Source organism: Trypanosoma brucei, chromosome 4, assembly GCF_000002445.2.
Source record: "Trypanosoma brucei brucei TREU927 chromosome 4, complete sequence".
Classification (NCBI taxonomy): Eukaryota; Euglenozoa; class Kinetoplastea; order Trypanosomatida; family Trypanosomatidae; genus Trypanosoma; species Trypanosoma brucei.
In genome coordinates this window covers 1147498-1167688 of record NC_007277.1, presented here as the reverse complement: position 1 = coordinate 1167688, position 20191 = coordinate 1147498, and the positions used below count along the sequence as shown (strand labels likewise).

At 47.8% G+C, this 20191-nt stretch overlaps 5 protein-coding genes across 5 annotated transcripts, besides 8 other annotated features; all 5 read left to right on the top strand.

The window, feature by feature from the left end:
* Positions 1-1700: part of a sequence feature (sequence corresponds to BAC RPCI93-3I12) that runs on past the window's edge.
* On the top strand, positions 535-5745 carry Tb927.4.4400 (hypothetical protein, conserved; the record flags this gene model as incomplete). Its single annotated transcript, XM_839497.1, has 1 exon — positions 535-5745. The coding sequence occupies one exon, from the start codon at positions 535-537 to the stop codon at positions 5743-5745; it is 5211 nt and encodes a 1736-aa protein (XP_844590.1).
* Positions 1701-20191: part of a sequence feature (sequence corresponds to BAC RPCI93-1D20) that runs on past the window's edge.
* Positions 6895-6916: a microsatellite.
* Positions 7211-7243: a microsatellite.
* Positions 8652-9206, top strand: Tb927.4.4390 (hypothetical protein; the record flags this gene model as incomplete). The annotated part of the gene is made up of 1 exon (XM_839496.1): positions 8652-9206. The coding sequence occupies one exon, from the start codon at positions 8652-8654 to the stop codon at positions 9204-9206; it is 555 nt and encodes a 184-aa protein (XP_844589.1).
* Positions 10182-12662, top strand: Tb927.4.4380 (vacuolar-type proton translocating pyrophosphatase 1, putative; the record flags this gene model as incomplete). The annotated part of the gene is made up of 1 exon (XM_839495.1): positions 10182-12662. The coding sequence occupies one exon, from the start codon at positions 10182-10184 to the stop codon at positions 12660-12662; it is 2481 nt and encodes an 826-aa protein (XP_844588.1).
* On the top strand, positions 14422-16194 carry Tb927.4.4370 (hypothetical protein, conserved; the record flags this gene model as incomplete). The annotated part of the gene is made up of 1 exon (XM_839494.1): positions 14422-16194. The coding sequence occupies one exon, from the start codon at positions 14422-14424 to the stop codon at positions 16192-16194; it is 1773 nt and encodes a 590-aa protein (XP_844587.1).
* Positions 16213-16271: a microsatellite.
* Positions 16361-16387: a microsatellite.
* Positions 16780-16804: a microsatellite.
* Positions 18176-18203: a microsatellite.
* Positions 18690-19622, top strand: Tb927.4.4360 (monoglyceride lipase, putative; the record flags this gene model as incomplete). The annotated part of the gene is made up of 1 exon (XM_839493.1): positions 18690-19622. The coding sequence occupies one exon, from the start codon at positions 18690-18692 to the stop codon at positions 19620-19622; it is 933 nt and encodes a 310-aa protein (XP_844586.1).

Genomic DNA, 20191 nt, shown 5'->3' with positions numbered 1-20191 from the left:
TGGTGTTTATTTTCCGTGTTTGCTTCAATCCCTTTTTACATTTCTCCTTTGGAGATTTTGGCTTGTGAGAGGTACTTCTCAAATGAAACTGCTGCCGACAACTATTTACAACATCTAATACCTGTGCATAGCTTCCTGCATGTTTCCATATGCTTATTGTAACTTTCCTCATATTCCCTCAGACCCATTCTTTCTATTTTACCTTTAGACAACCAAGGAATATGAAACTGAACAATGTCTGCCATGCTGTTGCCAGTTGAATGTTAACTGTGACTGCTAGTGTGCTTTGTTTTTGTTACTGGCATCCAGTCTATGATATTATAATGCTCTATTTACACATTTACTCTTGTGCCTAGTGATGTTTTATGTTTTTGTATCGGATACATGAATGATGATGTGTGTGGAGAGGCGATGGAGGCAGTTTTGATTATGTGTCTGAATGGTTGGAAATTGTCTTTTTTGTCTTCTCATTTTCCCCCTTCCTTTTTTTGATGATCAGGTATTTTCCTTTTGCTAGTTGCGTTGTCGTGTTTCATGATGAGTCCGGTGTGTGCGCTGCTGGAATTGAAGGGCTGGTGTCACTTCTACGAATTAAGACAGCGGTTGCGTGGTTTTGTTGCTGAGGAGTTGTGTTCTAAGTTGGAGCAGGAGGACGTGGAGGTAGTGAAATGGATAAGGTGTAGAGAGCAAGAAATCTATTCAGCAATCGTGAGGCGCTTTCTTTATCCTGTTTTTGAAGATCGCTCCAATGCTGAGTGTATTAAGGTCTCTGACGATTTTGTTCTTTTTATGAGGGAATCTGTTGTTGGCTCGCTTGTAGGTGTCTGCAAGGTGCTGCCCGTTTGTGCCATGTTGTCCGGGAGCGACGGCAAGTTATGCACGGCTAACATGAGCAAGATGCCGTTGTCATCGGTGACCGAAGAAGGTGGCCCGGATGTTGCGAAGTTTGTAGGAACAAGGTGTGGAAGTAAGACCCACGGTGGTACTGCTTCGTGGGAATGGATAAACTTCTTCTTCAACAAGGAGATAGGTGCGGGAAAGGGAGGCAGATTGAAAGGGGCATGCACTTTACCTCCTTCTTTTGAACAATGGGACGCGTCTATGGCTGCGGCGCTGCAGCGCGTCGGCGATGTTGTGGGTGAAGTGCAGAAAGATTTGGTGTCAGCTCTAAACGGTCTCGGTGATGGACGCTTTGGGCGCGTGATTGACGATTATAGTGGCGAAGGATGCGATTCGCTGTGGGCGGAATTGGTATTTATGGTAGAGAGTGCCTTTGATGCTGTGGTGACAGATGTTGTGGAGTTTATTTTGTGGAGTGTACATCAGTGTTTCGTTGGAGGTGGTGTATTCGCGGGTCATCCGATTTTCACACTGAAGGCATTCTGGCAATATGGTAACCGCAGCGTTTCACTGAGCCCGGCAGCCTCAGAGGTCCAGGAGCGCCTAATGGATCGGGTAAAGAAAGAGCTCATTTGGAGTGTTGTTCCGGAGCTTGACCTTAATCATATAATCAAGCGACAGGTGCCCAGCGCATCATGGACGCGGCGGGCCACACTACGCAACAGGCTGTTGGATGAATTCAAAGTAAAGCGAATGTGGGATGCGATTCACTTTGCAATAGGCCAGAGATGTAGTGAGCTCCAGGATTCACTGCAGGACCTGACAGAATTGTATAGTTTTTACTTTTCCAGTGGGAGTGAATTCCATCAGATGACCTACCAGCAGTTGGAGGAGGTGCGCAAAGGAATGCGAACTTCTTTAGAACATCCTGTACTGTCTGTTGGCCCAGGTGCACTCATGATATGCAGAGATTATCTTTCTCAGGTTGTTACAGAGAAGGTGGAAGCTGCCCTCAAGAATCTCAAAAATGAGTCTGAAGGCACCGATGCACTCGGTGGGGAGACGATAACGGCGGCACGTATGAAAGCATTAAGAGAAAAAACTGACATGGATCCTTCTTCGTACTTCCACAATGTGCTTATGGAAGCTTTTTGCCGACGACGAAAGGATCCGGGGAAGTATGACGGAGTGCCAGATCCATGGGCCAGCGTCTCACGTTTTATCGATGATCAAAGGCAAGACGAAAATCGTGTGCGTAGTGAGTTAACGGTGCTGCAGAAAAGGCAACGCTTGACTACTAGAGACTTTACCGACAAAGCAGCTGCTGTAGCGCCTCTCTCTGAGCCCACCGCCGGCCCAGTTGCCATGCCACACATTGTGAATGCCGAAAGCGAGCAAATCGTAGCCGAAGCTGTAACTTCTTTGAGGGACAGTAACAGTTTGCAGTGTGTGGTCCGTTTGTCAATAGATTTGGAGGAGGCGAAGCTGAGGAACAAAGAATTGCCACCTCCGCATTCCGCGACGGTCTGCGCACATGGTGTAAAACAGCGCCAACCAAGCGACGGGAAGAGGAGGTCGATCTGTGAAGAGGGCACGTCGTCTGCACTGCCGCAGGAACTCACTGAGCGTCGTGAGAGAATCACAAGTGAACAACAGTGCGACAAGCAGGTAGCGGTGGCGGTTGGTGTTGCCGATGGCACTCCCGCAGCAGTGGGGTCATCCGGAGGAAATAACACGGCAGAAGGGGTTGTCGACACAAGTATTGGTCACCGACGAGTACCATGCCCTACATCTAGCATTGATTGCACGCTCTCGTCGCACCGAAGCAATGCGACAGCGCGTCCCGTTTCGTCAGGGGAGACGTTTTGTTCCCTCATCAACAAGCAAAAGATCGCAGTCTCACGGAAAAGTGACAGCAACGCTATGTCTTCAACGCTCGTGAAGCCTTTCTGGAACAAAGGTCACGCATTAACCGACACGGATGTAGGGAAACAGACCACCCGGTACGTGGGTACAATTAGCAACGAAGCAGGTTCTGGTGTGTTTGAGGAATTGCCATCAGCTGTCAATGAAGTCTCTATTTGTGCAGCGCAAATGGGTCGCAAAGTGCCGGAGGTTGGTGTACATATATCAAGTGACGCCACCTACGGGGAGTTAAAGTGTGAACAGGAGCTACATCCCTTTAATCTGAGTGCTATTAAGACATCAGAAGACCGTGTTCAGGCTTTCAAGAAGCTGATGCCGTCCCTGCATGACATGCCATGCGAAGGTGTCTTTATCGAAGATATCGACGTATCAGACCCACGACTGGAAACCCTTATAAGCCGGCTACAAGCAGTACGTGAAAATGCCGCGGTGGGCGACCGCAGGGAGGTCGCAGTTGTCGAGGAGTCTGTTAGCTCTGTGGTTAAACTGCTTGCGGAGGAGTTGGCTGCGATGACCCTCGGCATGCTCTCGCGCTTTCCCTTTCTGGAGAGTCGTGTTTGCGGTGTGCTCCTAGGGAACCTTCAGGTTCTGAATGTGGACAACGAGTTTCAGTGGCTCGAGGCTCTTTACCGTTCTTCTCAAAGGGAAAGAGGCTTCGTTAGGAGCATCGAGCAATGCCTACGCGCTCGCGCTGAAATGTTAGCTAAGAGTTCACCCTATGTTGTGCCTGTTGAGCGTCACAAGGGATACATGCTTGGTCTTCCACAGAAGATTGGATGCGGTGCTCCTCGTAACGAACTGGCTGGTGACTGGGACCAACAGGAGACGTCGCAAGGGTCTGAAACGCCATCAGGTGACCGATACCGCAGAAGCGGCACACCAACCCCTTGCCTAGATACATCCAAGCTCACAGAACGGGTGGGGATGCCGAACCTGCCCCCACCGCTGCCGCCTTCTTCATTAAATGGAAAGTCAGGAGAGACTGCACCGCCAGGCCGCTTCGTCCGCAATGTTCATGTGCAGGAACATCCCCCAACGCCATGTACACCGGGCATTTGCGTAAATAGGGATAAGGCCAGCTCGAACACCACCTCTATAGCCCAAGGAAGGGAATTACTGCCTCCCTGGCATTCAACCCCTTCCCCTGGAATACCGTGTTCCAGTTCCACGCAGTTATGCACGGAGCTCAACAAACTAACGGAAGGAAACGCTTCTCAGAAACACTTTACGTGCGCGGGAGAAACTGTATTGTTGGAAAGAAGGGCTCTTGAAGGTAAAAGGCTTATTTGTGAAGAGGTACATCGTTCACATCTACACCCCCCTAGTTCAGTGAAGAGCGGTACTGCAGCCCCGGCTGCGGTGAATAATAAAAGACAACCTTCGAGCGCACCGTTGCCGATAGTCAGGCAAGAAAGCCTGATTTTTTCTGTAGACTCGCTTGCGTGCGAGGCGTCTCACGACCCTGGGGAACTGAAGGGAGGAGAGCAGCTCAAAACCGCCAAAACGGCCCACTTTGATGCAACAACGGGAAACTCGATGGATAAGAGTATGCGTCTGGGGGAAACGACGGCAGCGCGCCGACCGGTGGCCAACGGTTGCGATTCTGCATTGAGTGATTCTAAGCAAAAGACGTCAGAGTTTGGGGCTCCAAACACCCTGAGTACATCGCCAGGTGCCCCACCAACACTTAGCACAGGGGAATGTCGCTCACAGTCCCCCAAGATATCATCATCGGTAGAGAAAACACCGACGCCATCACGGAGAACCCAGGAATCGACGCAGCTGGGGCAGCCTCTCAACCACAAAGTATTGTCGCAAGTGTCGTTGGCAGGGCGTTTTGCTAGCGGAGTCCCCACAACTTCCTCATGTGCTGGTTTAAGGCTTAACACGAGCGCGACGTCCGACACCCTCCACAACACCACTCGTTTCTGTGGACAAAGGGGCCAGGACACTGTCGTGACAAAATGGGGGAAAGGAAGTGAAGATAGGGGAACCTGCGTGGAAAGTGCAGTAGGAGTGGGGGGGGCTGAAAAGAGGGAACAGAAGCAATGGGGAGAATCCTCTAAGGTAACCAGTGGTAGCGACAAAAAGCGTTCCTGTGACCTTGGTATCATCCAACCCTCATTGAAGAAGGTGTCAGGCACCAGTGGCACGTTGTGCTTCAAGGACACTGACGTCATTCCCAAATATTCCCGCGCGAGCGTGAGCAGTGAAGAGGAGCCGGAAGAGGCGAAGGGACTACTTCCAGCCGTTTCTGTTGCTGCTAGTCGGGGAACGTCAATTGACCCCATTTACAAGCCGAAGACTCCACAAAATAAGCAAATACCGTGGGGTAATTCCGTCGATTTATCCGGCCCCCAGTCGGACCCAGCACCTCTTAATTCCTTTTCCTTCTCTTGCTCGGCCGGTGCGTCCCGAGGGGAACACAATAACTCCTTTCTTCCACGGCTGATTCCTGCGGCTAAATTTGACTCCCCAATCTGCCGCGGGCAGGAGGAGGAGTTAGATGCTGTTGAAATGAATTTACTGGGCCTTCGCCAACAGTATGTCGCCTACTGTCGCCGCGCATGCGTTAAACCCAACAGTGTGTTGATGCGTTACTTTCCTGACAAGCCCGGTATTTTCGTGTCTCGTGTTGATACGTCCATGAATTATATTGGACCAAAGGGCATACTCCCAGTCGTGCAAGTGCTGCGACTGAATAGCGGATTGGAGTATCTCAACTTAAGTCACAACAACATGGAGAATAATGAAGTGGTGGAACTTGTCCAGGTTTTGCTGACGGAATGTGGAGCCTCGCTGGGCCATTTGGATTTGTCAAACAATCCCATTTCTACTGTGGGTGGTGCAGCGCTCCTGCGGTTAGTGCAAATGAGGCCACACCTGTTAACGGTGCGTGTGGAGGGAACTCTGATCCCTCAAAAGATGTGCAAGAGCATTCAGCAGGTGTGTGAAGCCAACGCAGTTGCTAGAGAGTAGCTAAACGGAAAAGAAGGAGAAAAGGGGGTGGTGCGTATTTCTTTGGTCTTTTGTCTGAGGTCACCGGAACACTCTCAGAGAACATTCTTATGTGAATACTTTCGCATCACGGTGTGCATGGTTTTGCATGTTATTTTCATATACTGATGTCGTTATTCCATATATCAAGACACCACCAGACGTTGGTGTGGGCAGGAAGGGAATATATAAATGAGTGGGTGCAGCCATCATGCGGCCCTTTCCTTGTTTACTGCGCATATGTATTTGTTCGTTCATTTTCGCATATCTACATTTTGTGTCGGGTGGATCGTCTGGCAGTGTAAAGGGGAAACCCTTAGAGGGAGGGGGCGCACGTGGAGAACGGTGGATCGAAGGGCTGAGCAAAGAGAAGAAAAGGCGCCATTCTGTTCTTGCATCTCCTCTGTCTTTTGCTCCTCTTTTTAAAAAAGGTACCGCCTCCCCCCTATTGTTGACATTACTATTGTTTGCTATGAGGAGGGTGTGCTTGTATAGCCACGCTTGCTCCATCATGCCATATAGTTGGCCACAGGAACGTTGTGGTCATGCATTTGTTGACGTTTTCAACATATACATGCGTAGACTTTTTCATTAACTTCGGAACTGATTTTATTCTTTTTTTTCTACAACTATGTGCCTTTTTGAGATCCTATCATGCATCTGCTCAATTATCCGCGGGTAAGCGCAAAGCACATGAACTCTCGTTTGATGTTCCACACTTTTACGAGACATTACTGAACAGGGTTTTAGAGCACTTTTATTCCCGTTCCTACATGTGTTTTTACGTTGGTATTGCGGTGTGCGCGCACGTGTATGTGCCTCCCTCAATTGGAGTTTGTTACGTCACTTCGCTTTCTTGCATTTTTGATTATTTTATTTCGGCAACCGCTTCTCGCGATTTCTTTTCTACCGCTTGGGAGGCGCGGCATATTGTGAATGACGTCTTCACACGCCCTTTCAACCGGCTCAATCCTGTCCTGGAAAAAATAAAAAGAAGAGATTCATGTGGTATAGTGAAGAGATGTTGGTCGGGGGCCACTTTTTTTTTTCTGTGGCGAGTTAATGCAACTAATATTCCCTTCGTCCCTAACTTATTCATTTAGTCCTTCCCCATATAAACAAAAAAAAAAAATATATATATATATATATATATGCGCCGGCTGGTGACAATCGACTTTCATGAGGTCTCTTAATATACACACGAACTTATGGAGTTTACGCTTCAGTGCCTTAGGCTGTCATATCAGCGTTCTGTCGGCGCTGCCATATTTTTTTTTTATGTTGTCAAAGCACAACTTCTTCATGTATATGTATGTTTTGCATTATATTAATGTGTATGTACATGTATCTATCATGTTTTGATTACTTTTTATGGCTAAATTTTTTCTTCATTCTTTCTTTTTGTGTACTTGCGTCATCTGATAACCCCCCCCCAAAAAAAAAAAAATACATGTATGTATATATGTATATATAATGTATAAAAATCGTACGATGAAGGCGAGAGCAGACCTCATGGTCGGGTGAGTCCGTTAAACCACATCTGTTAAGCGTCAGAAACATCTTCAAGAGAGTGAAAGGATTTTACGGTACTATCTTTTAATTTTTTAAGTAAAAAACAAAACGAAGGAAGGCAAAGGAGATATACAAGCACATAACAGAAGGAAATTAAAATTCTGTACATGTCTTTACAAATAAATAAGACCGGGATGTGAGCGTCCCAAATTGACGTTTCCCTGCAGAGGCTACACGGATATTGTACTATGTCAGTTATACGCACCACAACAGGAGTGGAAAACAGGGGGAAAGGGGGTGAAAAGCTTTACCGTGCAAGACGAGAGGAAAGAGTGAGATAGAAAGGGGAAAAAAAATGTTACCAATTACTCAACAGGGTCATGCCGAGCTAAAAAGGCGGCAACACGCAAGCAAACGTTATCTTGCATGAGGAGACCGCTGAAGTGAAGCAACAAAGTGCTGGGCAAGAGGCTCTCGATGTATCATGGGTGGTTTCCCTGAAGAAACTGCCTCCCCATTCCTTAGAAAATAATGTGAAGGAATTAGTGGCTGCTTTTCTTCATACACAACCCCCAATAAATGAGTTGCAGCACATGAGGGGGTGTCGGGAAATATCTCTGGTGCAAAATGTGCTGCGCCGGGTCGCCTGCAGATTGGAAAAGCACGGAAACCCTTTCCATTTCTGACTGTGGGGAAGTGCACGCCTCCACTGGTGTGAATGGGTCCCTTGCCGTTGGTTATACGGAGATATAGGAGTGTGGAAACAGATTTCACGCTGCAGGAAGGAGATTGTAACACCACTATCAAAAATATGCCCGTCGAAGCGCTCGGTTCAGGTATGTCAGCAGAAACATCGCGTCGCACCGCTTTGGAGCAGAGGCTGCTTCTGCCTCAACGGTTTCAGTTATTCAGTAGGTGGAGGCCGTACCTGACGTTTTCTCTGCCCTGGCATACGTGAGAGCCTTTCAAGGCTCCTAGTTTCTTGAGACGAATGATGGGGGAAAGTGTTCGGTTAAGGAGAGAGATGCGCACCACCTAGAGGTTACGCTACCCATAGTGGGTAATAAGTTTCATGGAAGGAGAGACCGCTCCTATCTGTCCAACAGGACAGCTGCCTTATCTCAAGATGAAACTGAGTTCCCTGATTTGGATGCCGATAATGCGGACTCATATGAGTAAATTGGCATAATAAAAGGAAATAACGACGAACACACCACACACGACAAGTGGGATCCGGCTGTATCAACGGGTGAGCAAGCATCGGTATTGAGTGCGGAGGATCACTGAAGTCCTGCACAGGTTGAGAACAGAGGCAGCAGCAGTGAGTAGCAAGTGGTTGATAGATGGTACAGATTACATAACTGAACAGTCTTAAAATGGAGGACGTAAATAGGCAGAATCACAATGACTCACAGAAACGGCATGAATATCCGGGTAGAAGCGGTGAGAACGAACCGTCCCACAACCAATCTCCCTTGAGGGAAGGGGAATCGGGATATCGAAAAGCTCTATGTCGTATTTCTCTACAGCAAATGATCACGAGGCCGCTACTGCAAAACTATAATCGCAGAGAAGTCTCTGGGAATATCGATGTATATACGTATATATATATATATTACATCATTCAGGTAGCGCGTGGTGACGTATTGCGTGGTGCATCCCAGGGGGCGCAATCACTCCAACACGGAAATCGACACATAAACACATCACTGTGTACTTATGTCTGCTTGTTGCCCCCCTCCCTCTTTACCTGGAACGTTTTTCATCATGTGCGTCTATTTCTTCAACCTCTACAATATTTGAACAACATCCTTTGCGTAGTTACATACTTGTTTTCTTCTTTTTCGTTTTCCCTCTTTTTAACTATGGTTGCCTTTTTTGCCTCCATGTCCGTGGTTGCACCGAATGAAACAATCATTGGGTTACGTTGAACTTATTTCTTGTGTTGGTTCATACATGAGTACACATGTATGGTTGATGTTTCGCCATCATTTGAATATAATGCATTATGATATTGCTTTACATCATCTTTTAATAACTTTCAAATATTTGTCTTGTATCTCTGTTCTTGTATTTTTTCGCTTGATCGTTAGTTTTTAATATACTTTGGGGGATATGCTGTGGAGTTGTTGCCGCTATGTCTCTTTTGTTTATTTGCTTTACCTGCTCAAAAAAGTTTCATTAGTGACTGTCCAAAAGAAAAAATGGGTGAGGAGTCAATTTGTTTGTTTACTTTTTTTTTCACAAGGGTTAGAAGGAATGGAACAGAGACATGACACCGAATTACTGGTAGTTGCGGGTGCTGCCCATTTACCGAGAGTACACGACATGAAATAACGTTGTTGTGTTGTACTTGGTGTTTTGACCAGTGGCCTCCGCAACACGTACTTAAAGGCACTTCTCTCAATGTAAAGTTACCTGTATTGATAACGATTTTGCCTTTTCCCCTTTAATTCAGTAACCGTTGCGGCAGTTATGCTCATGTTGGAGCTCATCTCCTTCCTTCTGGCACTTCTTTTTCATTTTGCATTCCATTTACTACATCTTTTTCTGCCCTTCTTTCGTGGGTTGCTATTTTTCTCAATTATGCCGTTAAATCTTTAACGTTACGGTATCACCGGGTATCTTTTTTTTTTTACGTGCCTAATTTTGTCTCACATATCAGTGGAGTAACCTCAGTCTTGGTTCATCCATCAGCAAGAGAAGTGTAGGGAAGGAACAAAGGGGATTTTTTCACTGCTTCTAATTCATTTGCTCCTCTATTTATTGTTTACGACTATTCTTATTTCGTATTTGGTCTCGTCAGACTTCCAAATTATCACGCGGGTAGGCGTAGCTGACCTTTAAAAAAAGGGATTTAAAGGTAATATCAAAGCGACAAGAAAAGTGAGAAAAGGAGGTGTGCGATGATTAAAATGTCACCGCTGCTTCTAAAAGCAGCCGTAGTGACGGCATGTTTATGCAGCCTTGCTGTTGCCACAACGGTTGAAGAGCAGACAGCACCCAAACCAATCGAAAATGCCACAACTTACCAACAGGAGCTGGGGGGAAGAGGCAAGGTGGATTCACCGATTGCACCCGGTGACGCGGTATCCATCACAAGTGGTATTAAAGTGATGAGTGTCACGACAGCTACTGCTATCATTTTCTTAGCTAGTGCGTTTGGTTTCAGTTTTGCCATGTACTGGTGGTATGTTGCATCTGACATTAAAATCACCCCTGGCAAGGGTAATATCATGCGTAACGCTCATCTCACTGACGAGGTGATGCGGAACGTCTACGTGATTAGTAAGCGAGTATCTGACGGTGCCAACGCATTTCTTTTTGCAGAGTATCGGTACATGGGCATATTTATGCTTGGGTTCGGTGCTTTGCTCTATTTCCTACTTGGCGTGGCCATGTCCTCACCGCAGGGCGAAGGGAAAGACGGCCGGCCTCCGGTGGCCGTGGAGGCCCCGTGGGTGAATGCTGCATTTTCCCTTTACGCATTTGTTATTGGAGCCTTCACGTCTGTGCTTGCCGGTTGGATTGGAATGCGCATTGCGGTGTATACCAACTCCCGCACCGCCGTCATGGCGACTGTAGGAAGCGGTGGGAGCGACGATGACGTGTTGGCAAATGGCAGCCAATCTCGGGGTTACGCTTTGGCGTTCCAAACAGCGTTCCGAGGTGGCATCACAATGGGTTTCGCACTCACATCCATTGGTCTGTTTGCTCTCTTCTGCACGGTGAAACTGATGCAGACGTACTTTGGCGACTCGGCCGAGAGGTTGCCGGAATTGTTCGAGTGTGTCGCTGCTTTTGGATTGGGCGGGTCATCCGTGGCGTGCTTCGGCCGTGTGGGAGGTGGTATTTACACCAAAGCCGCTGATGTTGGTGCCGACCTTGTAGGGAAAGTGGAAAAGAACATTCCCGAGGATGACGCACGTAACCCCGGTGTGATCGCCGACTGCATCGGTGACAACGTTGGTGATATTGCCGGCATGGGCTCTGATCTCTTTGGAAGCTTTGGTGAGGCGACATGCGCGGCGCTGGTTATTGCTGCAAGCTCCGCCGAGCTCAGCGCAGACTTCACCTGCATGATGTACCCGCTTTTGATCACTGCCGGTGGTATCTTCGTTTGTATTGGTACCGCACTTCTTGCGGCAACTAACAGTGGTGTGAAATGGGCTGAGGACATCGAGCCCACACTCAAGCATCAGCTGCTGGTGTCAACCATTGGCGCAACGGTTGTGCTTGTGTTCATAACGGCTTACTCACTTCCAGATGCCTTTACCGTTGGAGCAGTAGAAACTACCAAGTGGAGGGCAATGGTGTGCGTTCTATGCGGTTTGTGGTCTGGTCTTCTTATTGGTTACTCCACTGAGTACTTCACTTCCAACAGCTATCGTCCTGTGCAGGAGATCGCAGAGTCGTGTGAAACGGGTGCCGCTACGAACATCATCTACGGCCTTTCACTCGGTTACATTTCGGTGCTCCCTCCTATTCTGGCTATGGCTTTCACGATTTACCTTTCGCACCACTGTGCGGGTTTGTACGGATATGCGCTTGCTGCGCTGGGCATTCTGTCCACCATGTCTATTGCGCTGACAATTGATGCCTACGGCCCCATTTCTGACAATGCCGGTGGCATTGCTGAAATGGCTCACATGGGACATGAAATCCGTGAGATCACTGACGCGCTTGACGCTGCAGGTAATACCACCGCTGCAATAGGAAAGGGTTTTGCCATTGGTTCCGCTGCTTTTGTGGCGTTGGCTCTGTATGGAGCGTACGTGTCACGTGTTGGCATCTCCACTGTTAATTTGTTGGATGCTCGAGTGATGGCTGGCCTGCTCCTTGGTGCCATGCTTCCTTACTGGTTTTCCGCCCTTACGATGAAGTCAGTGGGTGTAGCAGCGATGGATATGGTGAATGAGATCCGCCGCCAGTTCCAGGATCCAGCCGTGGCTGCTGGAACGAAGGAGCCCGATTATGAGAGTTGCGTGAACATTGCAACGGGTGCGGCACTGCAGCAGATGGTGGCCCCCGCTTGCCTGGTGATGCTCGCTCCAATTGTGACTGGCATTTTGTTTGGCCGTTACACACTTGCAGGGCTGCTTCCTGGTGCACTTGTCTCTGGTGTGCAAGTGGCCATCAGCGCCTCCAACACTGGTGGGGCGTGGGATAACGCAAAGAAATATATTGAGAAGGGTGGCCTACGTGACAAGAGTAAAGGAAAAGGTTCGCCTCAGCACGCGGCTGCGGTGATTGGCGATACGGTTGGAGACCCACTGAAGGACACGTCGGGTCCAGCGCTGAATATTCTTGTGAAGTTAATGGCCATCATTTCAGTAGTGTTCGCCCCGGTTGTGCAGTCCAAGCTGGGAGGGCTTCTGGTGAAGTAAAGCTACTGCTAAGTTTGATGCGACCTTCGCTTCGACGGTTGGCGGAGCGATGTGAATATAAGGGATAAAACAGTCATGTATCGTCGAATAGGAGGGTGTGGAAGAAACGAAGGGGACGTAAATTATCTCATAAAAAACAGGTAAACATAAGAACAGAACGAGGCTTGTTACGGCTGAAGCAACTGAGAGGAGACGAAGCAAGACAAATTGCTTTTCGCGAATGGGACTTCGGTCGTTTGACCTCCATTGGGCGCTTCTATCAATATTATATTTATCGTGAGGAACGAAAAAAGAAGATAAAAAATAAGTGTAACAAAACGGAAACATAAAACAAAACAGTAAGACGCGAGAAGAAAGGGAAGGCAAGGGAAGCATTGAGGAGGGGAAAGAGGAGAGAAGAGTACAAAAACAGGGAAGGGTATATGTTCACTTGAAATTGGATAACGAAAGGTGACAGTCTGTTGCGCATACACCGTTCATTTCATAACACTTTGCGCTTACCAACCCGCTCTTATCCCCTGTCACCAGGGGGAGGGGGGGGAAACCATGAAATGTAACGGAAGGGAAATGAGTGGGTGAAACGATAGAGTTGGGAAACGAAGCTGATGCCGTGAATTTTAGTATGAGGTTAATGATAAGCCTCCTTTTACAGACCATTTCATTCTGTGAGATTTCATTGGGAGGATTGTTTCACCCCTTAGATTATCTTATCACCGTCTTCCTACGCCCCCATCTTTTAATACTAACGATGTGTGTGTGCCTGTGTTGAACATCCACGCTCACATTAATGCACTAAGAAACGAGACACGTAATAATGTCGTTGATATTTATTACGGGGTGTGTGTTGTTCGTAGCGTGCGTTTGAAAAATGTTACTAATCTCTGTCATTCGTGTGACGGATTTGCGTGTGGTGTAATGGGGTGGCTGTACACCTCGCATATCGTACCACTGTGATTGACATTCTCAAAAAAAAAAATGCCCGGTGATTTCTTTGCGATTTGACTCTCTTCCCACCCTCTCTTTTTCCTTACTGATAACCGGAGCGTAGCGTCGCGCCCCATGTTTTCAAAGATGTGCGCCAGTGACTAACGAAGTAGAGGCAGAACACAATGAGGGGGGAAGGAAAATGAGGTCACGAAATTGAGATAGGTACTGCGTAAAGGCGTGGGATGGGGGAGGGTCGTCCGACATCGCAAGGGCAAGGAATTCGTACTAATCGCGTCCGTAGTTGTTGATGTCATCGACGCAGAAGGATCCGCCGACTCAAATACAAATGAAACGCAGAAAGGCATGAGGAGCACAATGGTTCTGTGTCTCTTTTTCCTTCACAGGCGTTGTGGCAGATCTGTGTTCGGGCTCCAACGAATTGGTGCTTGACCGTGGTCCAACGGGCGTGTGACGCCGTTGTCTTGAAGTGGTGCCCATTTTAATCGGCGTGTGGAGCAGCAGCATCTTTGTCAACAACTCAGCTGCAGAAGGTGAGTTTAGGCTCGGGCCGTGGCGGTTTCAGAGGAGGAAAAGGAAGGCTTGAACAGCGAGTAGCAATCAGCATTTTCACTTCCATCGTTGAGGGACTAGCATGCCGCTGAACAACATATCAGACACAAGACATTTTTGTGTGTATGTGCAATAGATGAGGTTAATATCAGGGAGTGAATACCAATACCCAGCGAGTAAGTAATCTCGAGCTCCTTTGTCGTTAACGTATATCTGTACGGAGCGCGCACACATATTCGTAGAGCCCCATGCCCAAGTTTGTATGCTCATTTGCCCCACCGTGTCTTCGCCGATCTGCCGGATTTTCTCTTTGTTTTTCTCTCAGTTTCTGCTTTGTTTTTTATTTAAATTGGGTAGGTCGCAAGAGACCAATTCTGGAAACATGAAAAACGCCTTTACAGCTAAGAGCAACCGCAGGAGGGTAAAGTCATGGATGAAGAACCATCCCATGGAAGGTGACGACATCATCACCTCCTTCTATGATCTTTTGTGTAAACGAGATCCCAAAACAATGAAACCATGCCGAAATGTCTTTGTTCCTGACACAGTGGTATACGAACATAACTTTCCTCGTGGATGGTACACAACTGATGTGAGGGGCCAGGAAATCGTGCGGCGGCAGGGAAAGGACTTGGATGCAGCCACAATTGAGTTCGGCTTCAGCCGCGAAGTCGCGGAGAATTTTCCCATAGTGGCCACGTACTTGTCCATCCACGAAGAAATTTTGGACAACGGCGTAACGGAGACAACAACACGGGTGCAGGTGTTGAACAAGGACGACATTGGTGCTTTTGTCGCACGAAAAAACAAGAGCAACGGCATACTTCAGCGATTTGTCTTCCCTAAGGGTTACCACAACAGTGTGATCAAAGTTGTCTGGAGCCCGCGTATAGCCATGATTCAACGACGTACAAACAAGTACCCCATTAAAGACAGAAAGCGTGCTGAGAGTGATCCCTTCGTCGTTACAGTGACGTATGAGGGGCCGGAGTACCTTAGCGAGGAGAGCGGTGTCTCCGCTCACGTAGCATTTGAGGTAAAGAACGTTTGCGCGGAGATAATCAAGCACTTCTTTCACGCGGAGCACAAATATATTACACGCATGGTTTTGTACTTTAAGAGCGATGGGAAAGATCGGCTGTGGCTCTTGTGGTGTGGCTCACTGCGTGTGGCAGAGAGGGCCACACAGTGTCATATGCCTATGAACCTTGCACCACGGTTCGGAGAGCCCATGCGTGAGGGTTCGCTTAGCGAGCAGGAGATGTTGCGCCGAGTTGACAAGGCATATTATGTGATCACTAGGGATGGACCGTTCTGTGATGCGTACCTCCGCGGCAATGACAGTCGTTCCGATGTAAGCTCTGATAGACGAAGCACACGAGGAGCAAAGGCGCGTGATTGTTTTCTTTCCGAAGGTAAGGAATCCGATTCTCTTCAGTCTAAGAGATTTGTCGAGGAAGAGGATCTCCCACCTGAGCTGGAGAACCTTTTGGTAGAAATGAGAAAACTCGAAGAAATGGTACTGGAGACGTTCGCAGACAAATTCTACAATGCTTACAGCTACTTTTTAGGCTCGACCTACCGGCCGTTTGAACTTGTGGTGCCTCCCAACGTGGTAAATGTCCTTACACAGAGTTCCACACGTGAACTCATGGAATTTCTCATGTTGGAGAAGAAGCCGGAGGCAGAGGGGAAGGCACCGGCTCGGCCTGAAGGGGGTGCTGCTGCCGTCGGCGCTGATCCTGAGGGCGCCGAAGTCACTGAAGAATCTCGGGTCCAGATGGAGGCAGACACTAGCGAGCGACCAATGGTATTTTTTATTCCAGAGAAGCATCGCCTGCCCATTTCCTTACTGAGGGAAAGGACAGAGAAGTGGATAAAAGAACTCTTTAGCTCACGTTATGACGAGGTCAGGAAGGATTACGTGGGTCACACAGAGGGGGCGCACCATCCTGAGGGTGGGTCCACCGAGAGTGACAACAGAGCCAACGTAAAGAACGCTGAGAAATTTCCTTCTGAGGGTGCGGAGTTGTGACACAAACATATACATGTATATTTATATTTACATTTATTTATTTATCAAAATTATTTGTTTTATTTGTTCGTTTGTTTGGTCAGTTTGCGCGCAAACCGCTGCCTTTGATGCAGCTTGTACATATTAGAGAGCGGTGAATCGTGACAGAAGTGGTGGGCACGCGCCCGCTGCTGCTGCTGCTGCTGCTGCTGCTTTTTTTTTCTTTTATCTTGACGGGAGGAGCTGCCTCACAATACGGAGGAAAGTTGAGGTGGGGGTGAAATATGCGTTCCGTGAGTTTGAATGCAGCTCTTTCATCATTCTCTTCCCTTCGTTCCGTCTTTATATCGTGGCGATCCTTGATTATTACTTGTTTTTTTTTTTACCTACGTATGAGGGATTACTCGTACAGGTCTCCGCATATGTATGTTTGTGTATTTGTGTGTTGATGCTGAGTATTTGGTGGGGGGCGGAGAGATTTTAGTTGTTTCCTTTACTCAACTCGTTTGTCATTTCAAAGGCAGTAAACGAATAGAAAAAGAAAAACGTGCAACAGCATCTTTGCATGAGCTCATGCTGCGCCCGACTGGCCTTCATATCTTTTTCTTTGTTTTTGTTTTTGTCTTTGTTTCCATATACACATGTGATGCCTTCCGAGGGTAAAATGAGAGGAACGCATTTACGAAAAAAAAAAATGCGTAAGTAGAGTAGGGCAGGGCGCGAGGAACAGTCGTGAAATATCTAATGAGCAAAAGAAGGAAGGGGGACTGCGTGATTTTTTCCGGAAAAAAGAAATAGCGTTCGGTATCTCTCAAGTTAGCATGGCCTCGTTGCAGTATTTTTTTATTGTTACCCACTGAAGCACACCTGCGTATATATATATATATATGTTGCATCATTTGCACATGGTAAACACAGGTTGCTCTGATGCGGGTTAGAGCCTAAGCAACTAGTCCCCTTCAAAACTGGTCGGAACTTTTTTGAATACTGTGAGGGTGTGCGAAACGTTCCATTTTTAGGCGATGCTGAGACGCAGTTAGTCGGTGAACGTAATTGTTGGTCCTTCATGCTTGCTTGCGCGTGACAGGCGACGTTGATTGTGAAGGAGGAAAGGGGGTAAAAATAAGACGCAAATCCGCAGAACCGTACTCACTTTAACTTTGTGATATTAGAGAGAAAATGCTTGAATTTTAGTAGTAAAGCTTGCGGAGAGGCCACGGCGGAGATGTGCAAGTGTCGCTGGAACGTCCTGAGGAATCAAATGGTTATCCTAGCGCTGCATGGTTGCTGTTGCTGTTGTCGTTTTGTCTTGTTTTGTACCACCTTATGAATCGCCCGCCGCGGAGGCGGCCGACTCAAAGTGTAAGTTGTGCAGACACACCTGTAAGTGAAAGGGGGAAAATGTAAATTGCTGTACAATGGAGCCCGCATATATAACCGCAACTTCAACAAGGCACGGATGTGACGTGGCGTGACAGCAGATACACAACGAAAGCAACTTCAGAAGCAGCATTATAATTATGGGTTCGATACGCTGAGACCTTCTCCACGGACACATCATCAGTATTGTCTTGTCGTTTCATCTTCATTTCACGTCTTTGTCGTGCGTCCAGAAGGATCAGTTCTTGTGAATGGACATATTGACAGTACGTGAAAGAAACAAAATTTTGTGTCGGGTTGTCGTGTTACGTCACACGTTACAACCAACGAAGTAGAAGTCACCGGAGACTTCATATGGACCACCGAAGAAACGACATCGTGGTGGCTCCCGGAGTGGATATTAAGCAGTCAAAGCAATGAGAAACATGACCGCCTTTGGTTGTGCATTAATTCAAACGGTGTAAAAAAGAGTTCCAGTTCGTGACATTGTGGTCGTCGAAGTGGCATGCGGTGGTCCCTCTGTCAGACCCACCTCACTGCGTTTCTTTCAATATCAATTAAAGAGCAGGTGTAAAAGAAAAAGAAAAAGGAGGGTTTTTTAACGTGTGGGTGACTATTCGTTTTGTTGATGTTGTTGTTGATGTTGTTGTCTTGTGTGTGCGTGTTAGAGCGATATCTTGCGATACACCAATTGATTCGATGGTTTTTGATTGTGCACTGTATCTGTTTAATGGTTACCTATGTTGTGAGCATTTGACAACACACTTCACCTGTCTAGACGGGATCTGATTCCAAAAATCAGAAGGGATAGCTACAAATGAAGGACGGGGCGTGCGTCCGGGTTTTTACCTTTTCATTCACCTTTTATTTTTTTCCACCATTTCCCGTAAATGCTGTTATGGGTTCTGTCGCACCTTATGGGAGTATACGATACGAGTTCTATCAGCCCGCCCATTGGACTATTTATCGGTTAAACCTTTACTTAGGCGGAACCCATCTAACACTTTGGCATCGCTTGAAAAAAAAAAAAGGAAAAAAACTCCTCCTGGATTGTTGAAGTAGTAACTATAAGGGCAAGAAGTAGTCATTTAAAATCACCATTGAAGGTGCACTTTTCCCATATTACAGATACCGCAATGGGTTGCTGTTCCTGCTGCATCGACGAGAATCACGACTTGAAGTATGCCACGCCAGACCGCGAACCACCAGACCCGGAACTATTCCCTCATTATTTGCAAAACAAACAGGGACTTTGGCTTCACTTCACTGAGTGGGCACCGCCGCGGGATGTACCAAACGTACGCGGTGTACTTTTTGTCGTGAGTGGACTCGGTGAGCACACCGCTCGTTACGGTGGTGTGGGCCGTTACTTCTCTCGTGAAGGGTATCACGTCTTTTGCATGGACAATCAGGGCGCAGGCGCCAGTGAGGGTGAACGATTGTACGTTGTGGACTTTGAAGACTTCGTTGATGACATCTTCCTTTTCAGGAGGCGTGTGTTTTCCCTTTACCCCGAGTATGCAAAACTGCCGCGCTTTCTGCTGGGTCACTCCATGGGTGGCCTTATAGCCACACATGTTTCTCTTCGTGACCCAACGAGCTTTGCGGGGGTTGTACTCAGTGGACCGGCATTGGAACCCGATCCGAAAATTGCCACCCCCTTCAAGCGGTGGCTAGTTGGTGTGCTATCAAGCTGTGCGCCGAAGTTTGGCGTGGACAGCATCGACCCAAAGTTAGCTAGCACGAACCGCCAGGTGGTGGAGCTAATGGAACAAGACCCTGTTTATTTTAAGGTGAAGCTTACCACTCGGTGGGCCAAGACGATGCTTGACGCCATGGAATCCGTATGGGAACATGTTGAGAGAGCCACCTACCCGCTGTTAATTGTACATGGCGCGAAGGACGCCCTTTGTCCAGTAAGTGGGTCGAGGAGACTGTTCAGTTGTGTACCGACTACGGACAAGCAGTTGATTGAGTACCCTGGTTTAGGTCATGAAGTGTTGACGGAAGTACGCTGGAGAGAAGTACTCGGTGACATATTAAAATTTCTTAATGCACATTGCCAGTAGAGACTGCAACATGATTGTCTCAGTTACCCCTTACCCCGCTTGATTGCGTGTCGTCCGCCGCGGCCTTCTCCTTATTGTTACAATTCATCACATCACTGACCGCTGCACCGCGTCCGCTGTCACCGCCGGTCATTACGTCTACGGTGTTTTATCTACTACCGTGAAGGTCGCGTCGTTGCTGTGCAGAATTGTTGGCGCAAGGTGTGGCGTACACGACTGTACCGAGGCGTGAAGAGGAAATAATGTGGGGAAAGCCTGGCATGGCACAGGATCTGTGCACGAGTGTGCACAGCACATCTTTTCTTCCCTTAAGTCACACATCTCCAACATCTAACTGTAGTCTGAGCGCGCTTTCACCTTGGCCTTTGTTTGCACGGCCAACTGGGTGGGGGCCACAGTTGCGCTGAGCTGTTGGTTCGTTTCAATTTCCTTTTCTGCACTCTCCTCTTTTCTATGATTTGTTTGGTTGCTGTGCTTTAGGGCAAGCTGCCTTATTTCAGCGTGAAGGGGGCCTGGGCATTTCCCTTTTGATTCGTCATTCGCTCCCCCAGAGGCGGGTCCGTGTGAGA